Source organism: Physeter macrocephalus, chromosome 19, assembly GCF_002837175.3.
Source record: "Physeter macrocephalus isolate SW-GA chromosome 19, ASM283717v5, whole genome shotgun sequence".
NCBI lineage: Eukaryota > Metazoa > Chordata > Mammalia > Artiodactyla > Physeteridae > Physeter > Physeter macrocephalus.
The window spans coordinates 28,116,673-28,130,098 of NC_041232.1; the positions used below are offsets into that span (position 1 = coordinate 28,116,673).

Here is a 13,426-nt window from a genome sequence, read left to right on the forward strand (position 1 = left end):
ATATATACAATGGAATATTACTCAGCCATAAAAAGAAACAAAATTGAGTTATTTGTAGTGAGGTGGATGGACCTAGAGTCTGTCATACAGAGTGAAGTAAGGCAGAAAGAGAAAAACAAATACTGTATGCTAACACATATATATGGAACCTAAAGAAAAAAAAAAAAAGGTTATGAAGAACCTAGGAGCAGGACAGGAATAAAGACTCAAATGTAGAGAATGGACTTGAGGATATGGGGAGGGGGAAGGGTAAGCTGGGATGAAGTGACAGAGTGGCATGGACATATATACACTACCAAATGTAAAATAGCTAGCTAGTGGGAAGCAGCCGCATAGCACAGGGAGATCAGCTCGGGGCTTTGCGACCACCTAGAGGGGTGAGATAGGGAGGGTGGGAGGGAGATGCAAGAGGGAGGGGATATGGGGATATATGTATATGTATAGCTGATTCATTTTGTTATACAGCAGAAACTAACACATCATTGTAAAGCAATTATACGCCAATAAAGATGTTAAATAAATAAATAAATCATATTGGCTGAATAACAGACACAGGCAGCACACACCCATCATCTGCTGACACAGGATAATGAACAAGCGTAACGTATTTTCCAGCTCACTGGAAGAGAAGGCTCTCGAGAAAAATGCTACCGCCTTATTTTATATTCTAGTAATAATATACCTCACTTGGACCCATAAAGGGAATTAACGGCCAGCTCATCGGAATAGAAATTATAAAAAATAGCTTTAGAGCAAGGTTCAACAAGCCTTTTCCGTAAAGGGCCAGAGAGCAAATATTTCAGGCTTTGCAAGCAACACAGCCTCTGTCACATCATCATCTTTGCTTTTTTAGGTTTATTTTCTGTGTGTTTTTTTTTTTCCCCCAACAATGCTATGAAAAATGTAAAAACCATTCTTAGCTCCCAGGCCATACAGACCATTGCTGGTCGACCCCTGCCTTAGACCATGGTAAGTAAGAATAGGACACTTGGGAGTCCCAAGTCCCTCACAACTCAACCCAAGGGGCAAATCCCCGTCCATGTCTGATTTACCTCCTTCAGTCTCTCCAGCTCGTTTTGGAGGGCCTGTTTGGATATTTCCACTTCAATCATCTGCTGTCGGAGAGTTTCATTCTCATCTTCAGCTTTAGCTCTCTTTTCCTCCACAGTTTCAAGTTCATGGTGCAACCTGACCGACACATCTTTGGCCACCTGCATCAACCCACAGAGACTGTCATCAGGATGGGAAGCTTTCTGTGTGCCAAGGGTACCTGCAAACAACTTCAGAGGCAGAATCATTAAGGAATATTATATTACACCAAAGAGCAAAGATCCTGGCAATATTAACAAGCCTAGTTTTAAAGGAGGAAAGTATTAGTTTGAAACATGAAATCCACATTAAGGGAAAACATGACATTCATCTGGATTAAAGGCCACTTTGCAAGGCCCTGCTCCTTCTCGAATATCAATATCCCAGGAGCACATGCTTTAAATGACAAGTTAAAAATCAGCACCATCATCATCAAAAAAATAAACATTTCTGTTCCCCCAAATAATACAAAACCTACCTGCTTTAAAAAAACAAATGAAGTAATTCTGTATGCAGCAGATGTTTCATGTAGTCAAGTTTTAAATCGTCTACTCTGGTAAAATATTTGAATGCTAAAGGCAGTTAAACATTTTTACTTTCTAAAAGGAAATAAGGAAGGAGATTTTTGTGAGAGAAACATAAATCACCTTTTTATCACACTGAATGACATTTTGTTAGTGGTTTATAAATTTGATAGAGTTACAAAGATTCTTTTCCTGTTATCATAATGAAAGGCTAAATGAGATTTCCTAAGGACTCGTCTAATAAGGAGGACATTATACATAATTCATCTCTAGGTAAATGATTTGATAATTGGGGCAGGAGAGAAGCCATGGTGGAGAGGACAAATGGAATAAAGTCTGGGATTTCTTCACCTCGTTCCTACTTCCACCAATGATCCTCAAAGACACTTTAGACAATTAGTTATGATCCTATTTCTCTTTCAGTTAAATCGCCGCTACAAGTCTTACTTGGGTTATGGTACTTTCAGGTTTTCTGCATCCTAGAAACTTAAGTAACAACAACAACGAAAAGTTAAATGACTATGATCAACTTTTAAAAGTGGTCTTTGACTATCACTGAATTGAGAATCAATCTTTAAAATATTCCAGATCTGTAGAAGGAGTTTCTGCACAATTTCTAAAGAACGGTCAGATCAATGGGCAGGTATTAATTCTTTTTTAATTGAACATCTATTACTATAATTTCTTTTCTTTTTTTGTGTGGGGGGTTAAGATTCCAGTTCATATGAGGGATTTAAGTCTTGGTCCAAAGCCATATGGCTACACACACCTTATAAACCATCACGTGAATGAAGAATGTTTAAGCTGAACTCTGTTGAAAGAGAGAAACACTAAGAGAACATCGTGCAAGTGGGTTCTGAGGGCTGCGTCTCAGGTCTGCAACCGTACAGAAATGGTACAGAAACCTGTATCTCTAAGACACAATCTAGGCAAACCTGTGGAATTGTACAGAAACTCCCAGCGGCTCCTTTGGGGAAGGCATGCCCCGCCCACCCCGCTCACTCACCTTTAAGTCCTGCTCCAGACTTCGGACAAGCTCACCATCCACCTGCCCGGTCTCTGCCACCTTCAGGCTCTTCTGCTCAGCCTTCCTGAGGCGGTACTGCAGGATTCGGCAGTCTTTATTGGCGCGGTCCAGTTCCCGCCGAAGCTCCTGCAGCTGGTAAACATCTTCCTCTAAGTAACTGTCTCTCATCTCTTCCATTTCAGCACGGAGTTCATCCAACTCATCCTACACAAGCCAGACACAGGAGATTGAGAAGCCAGGTCCATCAGAAAGGATGGAGTCGTCCATCCACCCCTGCGCTCTGCAATACTGTGAACTTTCTGCAGTTACCTGTCGGCTTCTGGCCACAAGTGTGTGATACGACACAGGGACTCTGGACATTCTCATGCAAGACAATTATCACCAGATGTCTGTTCAGATCTTATGGATCCAGAAGCCAAAAATGAGCATGGATTATTCATTGCAGGCTCTCAGCATTTACCCTGCTCCCAATCTTTCCTTACATAATCATCACCGTAAACGAAGTCATCTCTGCAGATAATTAAACCTTTAGATTCAAACCAAACGCTGACCTAAACCTGCGTCTCTAAGACACAATCTAGGCAGTAAGACGGACACTGCCTGCAAAGAACACAGACTTTAGTGGGGTCATAACTGGATTGTCTGGGAATTATAACATGCCCGCAAATGTCCCTGAAATTGTCTTGACTCATGATTCTAAAGATAAAACCAGGAGATCAGCTCCGTGCTTTGTGACCACCTAGAGGGGTGGGATGGGGAGGGTGGGAGGGAGGCTCAAGAGGGAGGGGATATACGTATGCATATAGCTGATTCACTTTGTTATAAAGCAGAAACTAGCACACCATCGTAAAGCAATTATACCCCAATAAAGATGTTTAAAAAAAATGAAGATAAAACCTTGTGTGCTGTTTTTTTCCCATTCGCCTGCCCTGCATTTCCCATCTCCACTCCACTCTGGTGTCAACATGAAGACACACGGGTACAGGAGAAACTCAGGAGTTATTCCTGGCGCCCTCCCCACCACATGCCAGGCCACAGCCAACGCAGTGCTGTCAGCTCAAAGTCCAAATACCTGTGGCTCTCCCGCCTCCATCCCTCTCAAGGGAGCCACAGGTAAGACTTACACAGGTAAGCCCATCACCTGGGTGTCCCGCTTCCCCTCTATAGCCCAGGCTCCACCCAGACTTACCCTTTTCATAAGTAACTCGGACCTCCTCCCCCACTACTCATAAGGTCCTCCCCAGTGCCTGCATGCTACCCCCTCCCCTTCCCTGCCACCCTGCTGCTTCCACAGGGTCCAGGCGGCTGGAGGCCTTTCACCTGTTATGGCCTCCCCTTCCTCCCCAGCTCTTTGCGGAGCTCACAGTCACACAACTCACAACTTGGAAGGCACACAACGCCACCCCCTGCCATACCCGCCCCCCCCAGTCTCTAGTCCAGGCCCTGTCCCTCCCCGCCGCCTCCTACCGCCGCCTAATGTTATGTTTCTTCCTGTTCATCATCTGTCGCGCACCCAGGAAGGTAAGCGCCAGGAGGGCAGACACCTGGGATCTCCCAGTGTCCGAGGCAGTGTGAGCCGCACGGCAGGCCCGCAATAAATATTTGTGGAATGACTACCCATGAACCTCGGTCAACACCTAGAAAGACCAAATCCTAAACAGGACCCAAACCAGACATCCCCGCACATGGCTTTGTTCCAGTCTTGTAGTCTGGTCCTGGAAAATTCTTCCCAAACCCATAGACACAGCTGCAGCATGTGATGAGATATAAATTCTATTATAAAGGCTTCAACAAGGAGCAATTTGGAAGGCGGGAGATTAAGAAAAGCTTTCTAGAACTGTCTTGATTAGTTTGATAATTGATGGCATAAATGCCTCCAGATTAGGGTACACTCGTTCATCTTTTTTTTTTTTTTTTTGCCACACCACGCAGCTTGTGGGATCTCAGTTCTCCGGTCCCTCGGCAGTGAACATTAGGAGTCCTAGCCGCTGGACCGCCAGGGAATTCCCCATTGCCATTTGTTTTGTTCAATTAATACTGAGGCTCAAGGGAAAAACTCTCCCAAACGTGGACACCCTAACTTGTCAGCTCTCACCCTATTCAGTTTGTTCCTGGAGCCTGACCACCCTTGCTAATCCTGCATTTATTCTTAAAACCAGGGATTTATTTACAATAAAGAACAAGAGCTTCCCAGCACCAGAGCCTCAGGTAGACAAGAAATTGACTAGAAAGGAATCTCCTGAAGAGTATCTCACCCTGGGTAAGATTAGGTCCAAGAAGTGTAACAAACGAATTGGGAAACTCTGTGGAAAAATACAGACTGGTGCCAACGGGGTGAAAACAATTGTCCAGCCAACCCCACCTGTGTGCAGCCATCACCTATATGGGAAGGGCACAGAGGTGGCACCTCACTCCCCCAAGCCCCAGTCTGTAGGTTCTCCCACTCTGTCCACACCCCCTGACCAAGAGCATTACCTACCCAGTTGGCCATGACTCCAAGTGGAGCCTGTTTCAACGGATCACCAAGGAGAACGGATGTTAAAGAGGAAAGCTTTACCAACATTCTTAGTAGTCAAATGAATAAAATGTTTTTGTTCTCATTTGCCAAGTGTTCTTACAGAATTTCTGTACCACTGATGACGGCCTCATTAAAAATATAAGATGTTCTCATGTGTCTTAAGAAAAGTAAATCTTAACGTTGAAAACGTTATGATGTATAAGCAAGTTTCATTGCTGTTTTATTCTTCGTGGAGATCTCTTCCTATCAATCTTGTTCCTGGTGGGAAAATTTGTTAGCACTGGGAGTTACTGGGCCGAGCACAGAGGCCGGTCACTGCAACATCCATGAAGAGAAAGGACAGGCTGGGCTCTTCAGGTGCCTGGAGAACCCACCTATTTCAGAAAGGTCCTTTCAACCTGCAGCAAAGAGGTAGGTCCTGATGCCCGATCCCTGCACTGAGCCATGGAAGCTATGCCCTTGACCCAACCCACGCTGGAGGAGACCAACTACCGGCTACAAGCTTCAAAACAGGCCTGTGCATGCCATCCTCCCATAAAGAGTAGAGAGTTAGTCCTGAATCTTCAAAATCAAGGTCAAGCTTCACTCAGATCCCATCTGTGAATCTGATCTGACTTTGAGAAAAAGCCTCATCTCTACACACGTCTGAATACAGTTAAAAGTTAATTGTTACACTGGGTAACTAATAAAAAATAGTTCAATACAGGCAATAATCACTATATGTATGTACACATACAAATATCCAGTGGTGCAGGGCATTCCGTTTATGGAAGGAACTGTTTATGATTGTTTTTCCTTCTAGAAAGCTTATCAAGTCATTAATACCTGAAATTATCTATTATTCAAACACGAGTTTTAAAATGTGACATAGTCATAAAGACATATGATACAACTTCCAGATAAAAAATGTTCTCTGGTTTTCAGACTTCGTAATGGGGGTGGCATGGGGTTGGGGGAGGCCCTCATCGGCCCAATGTTAAACGCTGGCTATGTCCTATGATGCCTACACCCCTGCTGCAGGCTGAAAAAGTCTGTTCCAGGGCTAGACGAACCCACACCTCCAGATCACCGAGTAGGCCACATGTAAACAGCTAATATTTTTTGGCATAAATAATCACTAACATTAGTTGCATTGAAAAGAAAATTAGGGAGAGACCATAATTGCATGTACTTGAATCATTGCTATTGTACCTCATTTTATCTAAACTTGTAGAACAGAAGGCATCGTTTATTAAGCACTTTACCTTCATTACTAAGCCTACAATAACCCTGCCAGGGACACACGACCCCCATTTGACAGACAAGGAGGCCAAACCCAAGCTGGTAAACACATCCAAATCCTCTCAGCTAATAAATGGAAGCCCAGCTACAAACCCAGGCTGTCTGGTTCCACACACATGCTCTTTCCGGTAAGCGTTAGAAATTATCTGCAACAACCAGCACAAATGAAACAATAAGCTTTAAATCATATTTTTAAAAGTTCACCGTCGGTGTAAAATAATAAAAGTAAGCTAGACCTTGCGTTTAGACCTTGACATCGTCAATGTGCAGGTATCCTTATTTTCACACTTGGGCCTCACAAAAGCATTGTAATATGCAGAAAAGGTATCAATACCCCCGTTTTAAAAATAAGGACATTGAAATTCTAAAAGTCTAAATGCTTCCCAACACTAGCCTGTAGCAGAGATGGGACGAGGCCAGGGTTTCAGCTCTTTTCATAGAGCCTTGAAAAAAGCAATTTTCAGGTTCAATGAAAAGAAGTTCTAAGAAAAGCGAATTATGAACCACGTAAGCTGGCAGCAGACATTTGAAAAGCCAAAACTGATTATTCAGATTCGGGTCATGATGAAAGTGATTTTCAAACTAACATTACATTAATTTTCTGACAGCATGCTCCAATTTAGAAAACATTATATTAAAGAACCTTAAAGATGCCTGCCATTTAAATGCTTAAAATAAAAAACCAAAAAAAAAAAAAAAAAAGTCAAGCAGAACATATAATGTTTCTGGCAGACATTTACACACAGTAAGTAAAAGTGGAAAATTGCTGTTGTTTTTTAATACAGATATTAAGAAAAAAATTGCCCTTAAGTTTTATATTGAATTAACAATCAGGTCTGTCAGATACTCAAATGTTAGATCATTATGACGTTGAAAAGCTAATTTAGTTTTAACTAAATATACTTTTCATATTTTGTATGTAAAATGAAACCTTGATGTAGTGGAAAGTTCCCCAACTACTCCCCTTTGCCTGCAGATAACAAATCAAGCGTTATTTTACATCTATTTGACACATATCAAATTCGAGAAATAATGAGGTACCATGTGTGCACTAGAATAAACCAAGATTAAAATTTCAACGGAAATCTCTTTGCAGATAGTTTTATCCACCAATATAAAAACCAAATCCACGTGGTAAAAGCGGTGAAAACTCTTGATCATACTGACAATCTAATCAGATCGTAAACGCCTTTAAACAACCTGAAATCAATAACTAGTCCTATTTTAATCACCCCTCTCTAAATAGACCCAATTTAGACAGTGAGAGCAGTCAGCTGGCTACTGTTGCAATAATTCCCTCTTCTGGGAGTTACAGACCTTATCGTCTGTTGTAATATACAATGAATCCACCTCCTTCCCTCCGGACAATGGAACTGTTCTCTGCAGAGTCCCAGCTGAGACTCAGAAAGCTCAGGGACCCTCCCATTGTTTACCAAGCGACAGTTCATCCAGCAGCGACCGGCCCTGTGTTCCCTGGTCTACATGATCTTGCCACCTAAGGTGATTACAGCCGCTTTGAAGGCTGAATAAAGAGTGGGTGTGGAAAGCAGAAGGTCAGGAAAGAATAGGGATACTGTCTGCTTTAACCTTCCAGAAGAAGGGAGGAGGGCCAGGGGCCGGGGAGGGAGGGAGGGGCTGAAGCGCTTTATGCTCAGAACTGTTTATTCTCGCCTCAGTGTCCACCCCACCTCCACCCTTTCCAGGCGGCGCTGAGCAGCCAGATTTAACCAAATCCTTTCAGACCTTGAAACTCCACAGACTCCAAGTGAGACACAGGACGGTGAGGCTGGATCGGCGCTGATGCACTGCAACCTCTCAACCCAAATGGCCTCACCAGTGGTCTCCCTAAAGAAATCACTCCTCTCCAAGAATCCAATAGTATCTGCTCTGTAGCTAGCGCTGACTTTTGTTTTAACCAGAAATAATTCTTCTGAAGTAAATGAAAAGCCAGAGCAAACTCAGCAGCCCTTCCCCCACTGACCTTGAGGGCCCCGGAGGACACGGGCACTTTGGGGTACACTATTTGAGGGCGGGGGAATGGTATCGTGCGAGCATCCCCAGTAACACGAGAAGCATTTTCAAAATAGGCCAATAAACTCAAAGCGATTAAACCCGCCTAAAAAGCCTGTGAAAACAGAGAACATAATTAATATGTTCACAATGAGCTCTAGGGCTTGTCTGATTGTCTTGGAGCAATCGAGCAAAAACGCAGTGGCGGTGGGCAAGGAACACTCCAGCAGTGTTTCGTGGACGCCCTCATCACTAAGATGTGACTGGGTCTGGTCTGAGAAAGAAGCAAATGTCTTTCGATAACTGAACTCAATCTCGCACCTTAAATCCTGAAGCCTTCCGAATACGTGCGAGTTCATCAGCGGTCAAGGGCCACGAGTGCTTTTCTGACTGTGCTTTCACACAAAAAGCCAGCTACCTGGATTGAGTAATTATGCACGTCTCATCTAGTCACTACAGCTCCACACAGCAGAAGGGGGCACTTCTCTGTTGACAGTCGATTTTTAAGAAAATACAGCAGGCTGGTAAAAACCAAGAGAATTCCCCTCGAATTTCCTGATCAGTAACACATCCTCCTACAGTTTTGAGGCCTTAGTTTTCTGCTTGGATTACTCTTAGGTCATTCTAGCTCAGAAACCGTCTTATACAGTAATGGTGACAGAACTGACTCAGGAAAACTTGTAATACTTGTGGTCACCATCCTCCAGAATACATCAAAGTAAAATTTCTGGGTGGAGTCTCCTTTCTAATCGCAAGAGTTCTGTGCAGCATTCCCTAAGAAAGCAGTAGGTCAAGGACTCGCTTTTATCTACCATCAAAAAAAAAAGTACCAGTGAGAACAAGGGCAACAAAAAGAGACGTTTGGACTTATAATGCACACGCTCTAAACCTCACGTGCAAAGGCAGGCCTACAGCAAGTCATTGCCCATGAGGTCACTGATGCTCCCAGCCCCATTTTGCACAAGTGGGCGGGCTCGCTGACCTTTAGAAGAGTCTAGCAGGGTTGTTGTCTTTCTTTCCCATATTGAACTACTGTCATTTAAGCTTTTGAATAGCCAATCATGTAACTCACACACGTGTTTGTGATCATCCTTCTGACTTCCTAGCCTCAGCAGACCTCCTCTATCTCTGCTTCTCTCCTGCTGTCAGAGGAAAGGCTGGGAGATGGATTCAGGCATCGTAAATGGTCGGCCGTGACCTTTTCTCCACAGGAAATGGCAACTGACGTTTCCCACAAATTAAACATTGCCAGTGGGGTTTATGGGACCATCTGTCCACAGGCTAGTGGAGAGGTGTTCTTGGTGGCCCTTTCACCTAAAAAGAGGGCCCCTAGGAAAGCTAAACACTGGGAACATTTTGAGCTAATAAAAAACTCTAAGGCAAGCGTGTGCTCAGAAAAGGAGCCTTCATGGAAATAGGGTTGCAGCCTGGAGCAGGGAAAGAACAGAGGGCTGGGGGCAGGGAAAATACAAGCTGCATCGCTTACTAGCTGGATGACCTTGGGCAAGTCACTAAGTTTTCTCAGGTCTCAGCATCCTTGTCTGTGAAATTGGGGTTATGATAAATATAACAATGATACCCTATGTTGCTGTGAGATTCACTGAAATATCAAATACATCAGATTAGGTGCCAAGGTCAGACACCTATTTCCTTCACTGAGAATCTAACATGAAAAAATAAAGCAAATAACCAGTCATCTAGGAATGAACCCCGAAATGACTGCCTACCTTAAGATCAAAGATGTAATGAGAAACCTCTTTTCTTCAAAAAAAATTTTAAAAACCTTAATTTTCTGTTACTTAGCTGTCATGATTTGGATAAACATCATTCAATCAGAAACGCTGTGGGTCAGGGATTAGGCTAAGAGCCGAGGCTACAAAATTCAATAAGATGATCTTTCTTGTCCTCTGGGAGCTTACTTCCAGGGCAGATTTACAAAAGTGCTGATTTCACGACAGAGTTACACACGATACCGTGGCTCTTTCTCTTCCACACCTCTGAATTTCACTCTGTTGTCTATAACATAAGAGTCGGTGACAAGGCCTTCCCTGGTGGCACAATGGTTAAGAATCTGCCTGCCAATACAGGGGACACGGGTTTGTGCTCTGGTCCAGGAAGATCCCACATGCCGCGGAGCAACTAAGCCGGTGAACCACAACTACCGAGCCTGCGCTCTAGAGCCCGCGAGCCACAATTACTGAGCCTGCACACCACAACTACTGAGCCCGTACTCCACAACAAGACACTGCAATGAAAAGCCCAAGCACCACAACGAAGAGTAGCCCCCGCTCGCCGCAACTAAAGAAAGCCCCCGCGCAGCAACGAAGACCCAACGCCGCCAAAAATAATTAAAAAAAAAAAAAAAAAAAAAAAGCAAATGTACTATTTGAAACGTCTCACTCCCAGTCTCTATCTGCTCTTTCCCCACCAGTCTCCTCCTCTGCCTCTTTGAACAGGATAAAATAACCACTGGGCTCAGTGGGTTAGAGCAGCTTCTGCAGCTGGGGTTTAGTAACACTCAGCAGTTCACTGCTCTGATCTCAGTTTGAACTGCACACCTCACCACCAAGCACCTTAAAAGCTCACATCCTTGGTCCCACCAGCCAACACTTGGCCTCCATCAGGGACCGTCAGCATTTGCTGAGAACACAGGGCGAATCACAAAACCCACTGATAAAGGAGGTTTCGGAGGAAACATTTAACTATCTTAACAGAAACAGGTGGTTTACACCGGTGGAGCCATTTACCAACCTGCGTTATCACAATAAATTAAAACAATTGCTTTCAGGACAGCCCTCCTTACTTTCAGGTGACCTACCCCCACACCTAACACTGCCTAAATCCTCTTTTCTGCAGCGCCAGCCCTCCTCCTCCTGGAAAAGATGGAGTCAGACTTGTGCCCCAAAGCTCACAGGACCCAGAAGCCCCTTAGAGCGGGCCCCACCGCCAAGTGCTCAGATAGGACGCAGAGGCTGCGATTCCCTCACAAGTGCCCCGGCATGAACAGGGCATCAAGGGGCCTCTCCTGACACGGAAAACCCAGCTGGTGGACACTTACATAGGACCGGCCAGCAGGACACAGTGGTCCCTCCACGCAGGCCGCACTCAAAGAGACTCCTGAACTGCAGGTTTATCACTGAAAACGCCGAGGCCCTCTGTCTGCTCTGTGAGCCCCGAGGAAGACACGGAGGACGCCCGGCTTTCTGGAACTGGGAGAAAGCGGCAGGCGACTCTGCAGCCTGGGCCACCACACCCTCCGAACCCCACTCTCCTCCCACGGAGCCCGGCCCAGAGCCCTTCAGCTGGGGAAAACCCGCCCCCACAGGCTAAGGGTCTGGGGGTCGGCTGCACATCCAAAAAGCGATCAGGGCCGACACTCTATAATCAACGCAGCATCAACAGGGGCAGAGGCATCCGCGGAAAACAGCAAAACTTCTAGAAACAAGCTAAGTGGGTTGAGAAGCAGCCCGGACCCACAGGTCTTGCTGCTCCTTCCAGAAGTTTTGGCTCCAGTTCCCAGCGCCCGGTGTGTGCGGGGGGGCAGGAAAGTGAATGGTATCAGGTGAAAGCGCTTTCGGGACCGGAAGGCGGGGCTCGCGGGTTCCAGCCCGCACCCAGACGTGGGGTCGCCTCCGGGCCACCGGCGGCGGGGCGGGCTGCGCACCTTGAGATAGTCGTTCTCCGAGCGCAGCTCCTCCATCTCCCGCAGCAGCTCCTCCTCCTCCGCCGCCGGTACCAGCCGGGGCTGCTCGCCCGGGCCGTGCTCCTTGGGGTTCCCGGGGACCGTTCGCTCCGGCGGAGCGCACCCCCCGGCATCCTCCGCCACGCCGGGCCCCGGGGACCCCGCGGGGACGCCGCTCGGGCTGTTCCGACCCCCGAGACAGGCGGCGGGGGGCACAGCGAGGAGCACGGGGGGCTCGGGGCTGCCCGGAGGCGCCCCCCGAGCTGCGGGGCTCGTCGTGGGGGCTCCCCGCAGGGGTTCCCGGTCGCTGGAGCCCGTGCCGGACTCGGCGTCGCTGCTGGCGGCGGGGATCAGGCGCTGCTCGTCGGACAGGGGGTCGGAGGGGCAGTCGGAGAGGTCGGAGCTGCTGTCGGTGTGGCTGATGCGCGAGCCGGGGGCCGGGGAGCCGGCCGCGGAGATCACGGCGAGGGTCACGGCGGGGACCGGGACGATGGGGACCCGGGGCCCGGAGGCGCGGGCGGGGACCACCCCGGAGCCGCGTTTGGCTTTGCGGCCCTTCGCAGCGGCGGGCGGCGGCTCGGCGGCGGGCGGCGGCTTTCCGACCCGGGGCAGCGGCTCGGCGGGCGCCGCGCGCGCCGCCCGCCTGAGGCCCGGAGCGGCCTTGGCGCCGCCCGCTGCTCTGGCCCCGGCGCCCGGCGGCGGCTTGTCCTTCGCGCCGGGAGCGCCGCCGCTGCGCCGGGAGAGGCGGCCGGGCGCGGCCGGGGGCCCCGGCGAGGGCGGCGCCTTGCCCGCGAGGCTGGGCGAGCGCGGAGCGGCGGGCGCCGGGGCTCGGCTCGAGGAAGGGGCGGCCGGGGCCGGGCCGGGGGCCGCGGGCCGGCCGTGCAGGTCCTTGAGAAATGGCCTGGCGGGCGAGGGCGCGCGGTGCAGCCGCCTCCGCTCGGCCAGCGGGTGGAGGTGGTGGTGGCGGTGGTGCTGGCCGGGCGGCGGGGGCTGCGGCTTCGCATCCGGGGCGCCGCCAGCCGCGGGGCCATTCAGCGTCTCCATGGCCGGGGCCCGGGCCGCGAGCAGCAGCTCAGGCGGCGGATGCTCCGGGCGGCGGCGGCGTGCAGCCTCCCCGCGCGCCCGCTCATCACTGTCCGCCAGCCCCGCCCGGTGTGCGCCCCGCACTCCCGCGCCGCCGCCGTTCCCCGCACCCCGGCCCCGAGGATCCCCGCGGGGCTCGCGGCTTCCGTCTCCCGGCTCTCCTCCGGCTGAGGTCACCCGCGCTCGCGTTCTCCGGGCGCGGCGGCGAGGCG

General features: G+C 48.6%; 1 protein-coding gene across 3 annotated transcripts in view; it reads right to left on the reverse strand.

The window, feature by feature from the left end:
- Positions 1-13,199, reverse strand: part of MTCL1 (microtubule crosslinking factor 1) — a 128,414-nt gene extending 115,215 nt beyond the window's left edge. For all 3 annotated transcript variants that reach the window (XM_055080304.1, XM_028480043.2, XM_055080305.1), the window contains exons 1-3: positions 12,114-13,199; positions 2,620-2,844; positions 1,053-1,211 (exon numbers count right to left, since the gene is read on the reverse strand). In XM_055080304.1, coding sequence (XP_054936279.1) covers positions 1,053-1,211; positions 2,620-2,844; positions 12,114-13,175 — 1,446 coding nt within the window. In that variant the 5' untranslated portion in view covers positions 13,176-13,199. The remainder of the gene's footprint in view (positions 1-1,052; positions 1,212-2,619; positions 2,845-12,113) is intronic.
- Between the last annotated feature and the right edge of the window lie 227 nt (positions 13,200-13,426).